Source organism: Phragmites australis, chromosome 3 (genome assembly GCF_958298935.1).
Source record: "Phragmites australis chromosome 3, lpPhrAust1.1, whole genome shotgun sequence".
NCBI classification, from domain to species: Eukaryota; Viridiplantae; Streptophyta; class Magnoliopsida; order Poales; family Poaceae; genus Phragmites; species Phragmites australis.
Genome location: NC_084923.1, coordinates 1,282,525 through 1,291,237, shown reverse-complemented (window position 1 = coordinate 1,291,237; position 8,713 = coordinate 1,282,525). Strand labels below are relative to the sequence as shown.

The 8,713-nt window shown below is 45.1% G+C and overlaps 2 protein-coding genes across 2 annotated transcripts; both read left to right on the top strand.

Annotated features, from left to right (window-relative positions):
* Positions 1-1,167: 1,167 nt before the first annotated feature.
* Positions 1,168-3,268, top strand: LOC133911439 (heavy metal-associated isoprenylated plant protein 30-like). Its single transcript, XM_062353678.1, has 2 exons — positions 1,168-1,741; positions 2,545-3,268. Exons 1-2 carry the CDS (start codon positions 1,553-1,555, stop codon positions 2,935-2,937), a joined length of 582 nt encoding a protein of 193 aa, XP_062209662.1. The 5' UTR covers positions 1,168-1,552; the 3' UTR covers positions 2,938-3,268.
* A 1,625-nt stretch (positions 3,269-4,893) lies between these two features.
* LOC133911438 (tobamovirus multiplication protein 3-like) lies at positions 4,894-8,713 on the top strand. The gene is made up of 11 exons (XM_062353677.1): positions 4,894-5,245; positions 5,556-5,646; positions 5,739-5,791; positions 5,867-5,959; positions 6,040-6,111; positions 6,687-6,759; positions 7,377-7,422; positions 7,795-7,858; positions 7,939-7,992; positions 8,068-8,145; positions 8,321-8,713. The coding sequence occupies exons 1-11, from the start codon at positions 5,102-5,104 to the stop codon at positions 8,411-8,413; spliced, it is 861 nt and encodes a 286-aa protein (XP_062209661.1). The 5' UTR covers positions 4,894-5,101; the 3' UTR covers positions 8,414-8,713.

Below are 8,713 nucleotides of genomic sequence, written 5' to 3'. Positions count from 1 at the left end.
TAGTGGACGGGTGCTCATCTATCAGAAAGCATGCACATATTTGCCCCATGAATTCTCGGCGCCGCATGTCAACTTGCCCTTACGATTACGTGGAGCGCATTTCCTGGTATAATCTAAGCACTAGCTCACCCTGTGTAGGTAGATGATTTAACAGTAATTTGGACACCGAGGCATGGTTTGTGATCCATCTCATGCTAATTTGGGCACACAGAACTAACCTAGCAGCGTCTTGTCACCTCGATTATGCGACAAAAGACTATCTAGGTAGCTAGATACCCTTAGCAAAGCTGGAATTATTGTTGTATCAATACTGTTATAGGTTCCAAAGCTGGAATAAGCACAACTGCAAAATTCAGAAACCAACAGACAAGATCGAATTGCATGCAATTCCTCTGAAAGCTACAGACTAGGTTAAGAGCACAAGAGCACATGCAAGATGCAACAGTGGTGCATGCTGTGTGTACAAAAGCTTGGACAGAATAAGAACGAGGCATAATATCATCGAGGAAAGCATAAGCTTTGGAACTCGTTCCAAGCAGGCGAGCAACAAGAGAAGAAGATTTTTCAGAATATTTCATAAACTTTTCGTGCTTTCCCCCAACTTGACCTGACATATATTCCCCTTCAGACACTTTTCCTGCCTTCTGCGCCAATATTCAGCTAGGAATTCGATCAGTAAGCAAGAATATTTTTTTGAAAAAATCAGTCAGTAAACACTAGATAAAACCTGCACTTAAATATTCCGCTGTCGCCAACACTTTGCACAGGCAGTGGCACTGAGTGATCAGAAGTCGAAATGGAGCGTGAATTCGAAAGCAAAAAAGAATCCTGGACACATATCATGCTTCATTCTGACAATGGTTCTTCTGCCGAACGTTTGAATTGCAGCAGGGCACTGGCTCACTGCAAAATAAAAGATGACACTCGCCATAGATTATTCACTCTTGCTTGCATTCATGTCTGTCATGATGCACCAACAAAAGCTCGACATGGACATCATTGCGCAGCTCATCTGCCTGCAACCAAACATCACTCGTAATTAATCTCTCTTTTCTAGCTCAACCAGTAGCATTTCGTGATTAAGCACCCCTCTCCTCTCACTGGGGCCCCTTCCCTTCCAGCCTCCCACAATTCAAGCATTAATACGAGGGGCAAAGGCAAGCGCACCCTCTCCTCCAAGATACCATTCCGGCATTCCCTACTCCCAAAAGCTTATAACTTCTGCACCGGGTAGGCTGCGGCAGCGGCAGGTAGAGAATAAAAGCAGAGGCAGTGGCAGAGGCAAGAGGAACTCGAGTCTCTTACCTGAGCGAGCAAGCAAGCCAGGCATTTTCTTTCCCTTGTCGCGGCAGTAGAAGCGGCAGCAAACTAGGAGAGAGGCGTGCACGCCGCGGCCGGGACATCTCGAGCGACCACCAGCTTAGTTAACCTCCTTGGCTAAGGTTGCGGTGAACCTGCCGAGAGGGAAGCTAGCAGCTTGCCGGAGCTTGTGGCGCACTCTTCGTCCGCGTGAGAAGCTTGTATAAGTTGCTGCCTCCCCCGTGATTAGGCCATGTCGGTGTCCTCTGCTCTGTCGTCCTTCCTGTACTCCTGCTTCTACCCCACTGGCGGCCACCGCCACGGCCACCGCGCCGGCGCGTACTACTACAGCAGCCACCCCACGAGCACCAACACCTTTTACTACCACGAGGGGGGCCTCGCTGGACGCAGGATGGGCCGGAGCAGGCCACTGTCGTTGCAGGTACATGTCCTGAAGTCCATCAGCTCTGTCTCTTCAGCTCGTTCTCTGCTTGCTTGCTTGCTCTGTTCTCACGTAGGACATGCATGTGAACAAAATACGGCAGGGTATATGCAAGTACAGCAACTCGGTTACGCGATTGCGACTAGACGGTGTTCGGATTTACTCTCTGTCCGACACTATTATTTTTGCAGTTTCCTGCCGTTGATCAACTTACATAGTTACATACGGTAGGAATAGTAATCTGCATGTGTGCTCACAATCGCATAACGAGGTTGTTTCAGTAATCCTTAGGCGTGCATGCGAACGTTGCTGTTAAAAACATCACCAACCTCTTGCATGCGTCCACAAAGAACACGAAAAAGGGAGAGAAAAGAAAGGAACTTACCTAGGATTAGAAAAGGCTTTGTTCCTTGTCTGCTGCATGCGCCGGTATCGAAACAAGTAAACTATTTTTCAAATATATCTTTTCTATTCAATCACCAAACTTTTCATATATCTACCGAGTAGTATTTTTTTTACTGTAGTTCAACTTTCTTCGATTCGACTAGTTCTCGATCTGAACATCGTTCGTCTAGTTAGGGTCCTATTCATTAATCGTAAGTACTGTTAACTGATCCTAGATACTGTTTAGGCACCTCTCGCAGATTCCGCGTAGATACTGTTCATTAATCGTATCATTAACACCCGTGTGCTGTTACTTGTTCCAGAAATGTACTGATTTGTGAGCCCTTCCGCCATTTGTTTTTTGTTTCTCTTTTCTCAAGAAATGTACTGATGAACTATGTGCATATATGCTCGATCAGACGGTGGAGCTGAAGGTTCGGATGTGCTGCTCGGGGTGCGAGCGGGTGGTGAAGCACGCGCTGACCAAGCTGCGGGGCGTGGACTCGGTGGAGGTGGACGTGGAGATGGAGAAGGTGACGGTGACGGGGTATGTGGACCAGCACCGGGTGCTGAAGGAGGTGCGCCGCGCGGGGAAGAAGGCGGAGTTCTGGCCCAACCCGGGCCTGCCGCTGCACTTCACGTCGGCCAAGGACTACTTCCACGACGAGGAGTCCTACCGCCGCACCTACAACTACTACCGCCACGGCTACAACGGCGACAAGCACGGCCACCTCCCGGAGCCCCACCGCGGCGCCGACCACGTCAGCAACATGTTCAACGACGACGACGTCAACGCCTGCTCCATCATGTAGTGTAATCCAATCAGCTGATCGATCGAGATGGCATGGCAATGGCATGCATGGCCTCAGGAATCGATCGATGTTCTAGCGTGCGCGTGTATGTAGACCACCATGCACGGGCGACGAGCTGGCTGGAGACCAGTGTGATCATCATTGTGTATTTGTGTGTTTTCTCTAGTGCTCCGTCCGGCCCAGGCAGCGCTGTAATAGTAGCAGGTCGAGTCAACAAGTGTGCTCATGCATGCATGCATGTAACGATCCATGGATGCTAAAGTCGCAATATGGAATGAGTAGCAGTGCCCTTTACGGGTTACACGAAACAAGAGGTATCTGTCTCTCTATCCACTCCATGCCCCAAGAGCCATGCGTGCCCCTTCTTGTTCCTCGATTGTTCAGACCAGCCAATGGGACGCCAAGGCATCTCGCTAGCCATAGCCATGCTACAACGAAAGGCGTGCCGCTTTTACTAACTGTATATTTTTTTTCACGCTTCCTCGAGTTTAGAGGAGTTGCCGCCTGTAGGGTTAGGAGGTTACTTTGTCGCTGGACTTAAAAGGGTTTACAGGGGAGGAAGGTTGCGGAAGAGGCAGGAGTGGAGGACTGCTGGATGGGTTAGTGTCGGGGCGAAAAGCTATAAAACGGAGATACTAGTGCGGCGGAAGTGATCAACGTGGATTCGACGATACTAAAGTTGCTAGAGACAATTATTAGTGGGTGGGAGGCCGAAGTGCAAACGAGTTTGAAAAAGACTTGCGAGTTGTGATGTATTAGATAGAGATACTATAGCTCTGCATGTTACTGAAATGAATGCTATTTTCAGCTATTTTAAAAATAGCATCATCGATATTTGAGAGCTGATAGTGAGAGGCAGGACTAGCTACTTAGATCATTTTCAATAGAGACGGTATTTTTGTCTTTTTCGAGTGCTACAGTGAAATAGAGTTAGATCTCAGCCACCAAATCATCTCTAACGGAGGTTGCAAATAGTATTTTTGAGTGCTACAGTAGAGCGGGAGGGATAAGGGACATGGTAAATTTGTAGCCAGAAAACGGCTCCCGCAACACTGTTCACAGTGTATGCGTGTGGGTCTGAGGAGAAGAAGAGTAATAGAAGGTAAAAAATATAATATTTGTTGGAGATAAAAAAAATAAGTATGCTGTAATAGTGATAAAGGATGTTGTAAGAATAGATTTTTAAAATTTCTGTAAAAGATGATCTTACTGCTAGGCAGCTGGTTTGGCCGTTTGGCGATTGTGGCTACCACTACGCCGGTGAAATATTAAGTAATGTCGATTGCCTGCAATGGAAGATGGTTGGTGCATAGTGCAGAGTCGTAGCTACTGTGAAAAGCCTGGAAACTGGGGAGCGGCATTTCAGTGTTCTTGAAGTCTGATAATTGCACCAACTGCGTCACAGCGCAGCCGCCAGCAACAGTAGTCTAGAATCCTCTAGCCTCTAGGGAAGTGCTCCTCGTACGATTGGGTTGTCCGATCAAGATTGCCGCTCCCTGTGCCTCAATACTGTAACGCAGAACATGAATCAAGTTTCTGTGTTGATAGCTACAGTCATATATATGTATGTGTGAACAGTGAACTCAAATGCATGAACAGAGTTCATCTCCAAAAGAAAATCAACTAAACAGATCCTTTAATGCAACTAATAAGTTCGAAAGTATAATAAGCAGGAATTGCTTATTTGATTCGAGTTCAAACTTGCTCTGATTACGCAAAAGAAGTCAAAACACGTTCAAAATTTGCCATGTCATGAAAAAACAACAGCTTTCTATAAAAGCCGGGCCAATGGTCTTTGGTCTATTGTTCCTACACCCTGCTCGTAAACCAGCCTCCCCCGGTCCGCAGATCCTTAGATGGACGGCAACCAACACTCCAAAGCCCATAAACCGGGTCCACGAGTAGATTAAAAACACCGGGCGTGTCTCCTCACCGCACCGCACGGCAGGGCTCCTTTCACCTCTTGCAACGGCCGACACCCACCACACGCATCCTCCCAGGTCCTCCTCAATCCCAGCCCATTTGCCTCGATAGATTTCGATTGCTTCCGGCTCCGGCCTTCCAATCGCTCGCACGCTTCCGTTTGCCTCGCATTCCGCGTTTAACCTATTAGATTTGATTTCGCCGCTTGGTCCGGCTGCGAGGAGGTGGGGGGAGCGGTGGCATGGCGGCCTCGTCTCCGGCGGCGGCGCCGTCGCTAGACGGCGTCCCGGACTGGTGGCACGACGTGAACGACTCGCCTCTGTGGCAAGACCGCACCTTCCACGCCCTCGCCGCGCTATACGGCGTCGTTGCCCTCGTAGCCCTAGTAAGCCCCGCACGATTTTACCCTCCTGCTTACTTCCTTAGCTTGTTCACTCAATTGGGGGGACCCGAGCTGATTTAGAACCACGAACTAATGCGAGGATTAGTTTTTTTTTTGGCAAAAAAAAGAAGAGAGGATTAGGGCTTGTGTGCTTGAGTTGGGTACTTCTGTTTCAAATGATCTGAATTCGAATTCGTTAATGATTCTAGCGAATTGTGAGGGAACTACGAAGTGTTACGGATGTTTCAAGTGTGATAGGAACGGAGATGCCGGTTATCAATTTCATCTGGCCCTCTGATGTGAATTTTGGCAGGTCCAACTGATCAGAATCGAATGTAGGGTACCTGAGTATGGGTGGACAACGCAGAAGGTGTTCCATTTCCTAAACTTCATTGTTAATGGCGGTATGCTTATCGTAGTGGCTACCCACTGCTTATCCGATACGCGTTAGTCATTTGGTTTGTGATTTCTGTTGAGCATGCGTTTGTGTTTGCAGTGAGGTCAACCATGTTTGTGCTGCGGCGAAATGTGCAACTTCTACACCCCGAGGTTTGTAGAGTGTGGCGATTTGTTGGTTAGAAAGTAGGAACTTCTGGAGTAACGTGGAACAATATGGCCTTGTAGATATTTCAACATGTGCTTATTGATTTGCCTGGCCTCGCATTCTTCACCACCTATGCTCTGTTGGTGCTCTTCTGGGCTGAGATTTACTATCAGGTTAGGTTTTGCTTGTAGTTTTTTTTAGTATTGTTCTGTGAGTGTTGCTGTTCTCATCGGTTCGTGGTGATGTTTGCTAGGCACGTGCAATGTCAACCGATGGGCTCCGACCAACTTTCTATACGGTCAATGGAGTGGCCTACACCATTCAGGTGAGTTGCGGATTTAGATTTCTCAGTGACGGGCTTCGAGCAACTTTTTATGTTTTTAATAAACTTGCATATGAAAGGATTAGTGTGACTGTAATCAATCCGTTGATGATGTAAAGTGATTACATGAACTACTTGTGGACGACAGGATGCTACTGCAGAATAGAGAACATTAATTTGGCAGACAGATGCTTGATTGTTCATAGTCAAGGAACTTCTGGTGCATGTATTTTGTTCAGTTTGGGCCGTTGTCTACAATTAGTTGAACTATTATACAGTAAGATATCACAAAAATATGAAACAGTGAAATAAGCAAATGCTATAGTTTTAACTTCATCGTTCAAATGATAGTGATAACAAGTTGAGTGTGAGGACTGAGGACTCCCCTAACTCGTCTGATCATTACACACGCTGCATCTGATGCATGAATGTCCTGGTAACCTTATAAATACTACGCCGTATTCAATTCATTGCTTGTTTCTAGAGTATTTCTCAATAGGCACTTGAAAATCAAGGAAATTTTTATGAGATGACTTTTTTTGTAACTTTAAAACTTACTTGACCTGTACAATTTTCAGATAGTACTGTGGCTGTTCATGTGGTGGAAACCAGTTCGAGCTGTTGTCATTTTGTCAAAGATGTTCTTTGCAGGTAACGTCCTTGTTTCCTTTGCCTTCCCTTGCAGGCTGCAGCACTATGTTTTGCACTGTAGGAGTAATGAGCACCATGCAACATGAAATCTGATGAACTATTATGGTTTTTGGGCGACATGAAGTATATAATTTGGATGCTGTAGTTATGAAAAGCAATTTTTTAGGGTGTGTTTGGTTGGTGTCCAGAGATTACCACACTTTGTTGCCACAAGTGCGGCGCGCCACAGTTTTTATGGCAAACAAATCGTCCGCCACAATTGTGGCAAAAGTTGGCAAGAAATCGAGTCAATGACAGGCATGCCCCAATGAGCAGAAAATTTGGCACGCCAAATGTCTGGCAGCAAACCAAACACTAGCCACAATGAGTCAACCCTACTTGCCTAAGGTGTGGCAACCTGTGGCAGCGAACCAAACATGCCCTTAGTTTTGCAAAAACAATACCTGATTAGCAAATTCCAGAAACTGCATTTGTTACCCTAGTTCCTCGTATTCACCAATGGAGATGAAAGAGACATAAACTGCACATTAAGTTATGTAAAGCAAGATATATTGCAATGTAGAAACGTGTTTTTTTGTACTTGATCATCCCTGCTACTAACATGGAGCTTTTTCCAGCTACATCCTTATTCGCTGCTTTTGGTTTTCTTCTCTATGGAGGGAGGTAATAATTTAGTTCTTGATGTATCATGCTTCTACATTAAATTATAACTGTGTTGTTTGCTATCGTTAAACCTAGAAGCTTTTATCTATTGGTCTTCAGCATTATGGTTGCAATTCTAGTACAGAAAATAAGAAACTCAGCATGTGCCACTAGTATAAGAGGCAAGAGATTTTCTGTACACTTTTGCCCCTTGATTTCTGCCATGCGAGGGTGCTTGCAAAGTTATAGATATTTCACATACACTAAATGTGTCAATGTGCTTATGTAAAATGAGACCATGCAAGTAAGCATGAGCCTGCAGTTTTCTGTTATCTTGTGCTGATCCTGTTGATAACAGAGGAGTTACTTATAATAGTGTGGCTATCTTTGTAGGCTATTTCTGATGTTGCAGCGTTTCCCTGTTGAGTCAAAAGGGCGGCGGAAAAAGTTGAATGAGGTGCTTTGCTGTCAGTTTTCTTGCACTGCAGATTTTTTTTTAGATAACTTGTATTTATAACATTATCCCCTTTAACACAGGTTGGCTATGTGACTACCATATGCTTTGCTTGCTTCTTGATCAGATGTGTAATGGTAAATCCTATGCGATACCAACTTAGGTTCTGAAATAATTCAGTTACAGACTAACTTTGGGTATCTATCTTGCAGATGTGCTTTAGTGCATTAGATAAAGAAGCTGATCTCGATGTTCTGAACCATCCAATCCTGAACTTCTTTTACTACTTGGTATGTTTTCCACTCACGCAAACTGTTACTATCTGCAATTTTTTCCATTCATATTTCATTCTAGGTGGTATTACTTTGCAGCTTTAGATTTCGCTTTCGTTTGTTTGATGGCATGATCAATTGATAGCATTTGCTGATATTCTTTTCTGCTGTTGTTCGCGGTTGTCTTCTGTAGCTAGTTGAGATTGTACCATCAGCTTTGGTGCTGTTCATCTTAAGGAAGCTACCGCCAAAGCGTGATATCACACAGTACCATCCTATCCATTAGATCAGGGATCTCCATGGTCAACTGCTAACAGTTCCTTCAAGATGATTACAAAAAGGCAAATGTGATACCACGTACCATTTTTAGATTGCGTAGTTTTCTTGTGAAGAAATCTGTACGTAAGTCTGGCAAATATAGTTTGTAAAAAAAAATAACCCCCCGCTGTTACAATCCCAAATGTTAGTAATGCAGCCTGTTCCACAAATACAGGTTTGCCTCTGTAAACTTCAGAACAAAAAAGGACAGTGTGACAATTGTTTGTGATATAGAAAAGTTGCGATAAGATTGGCTATTTCAGAAGAA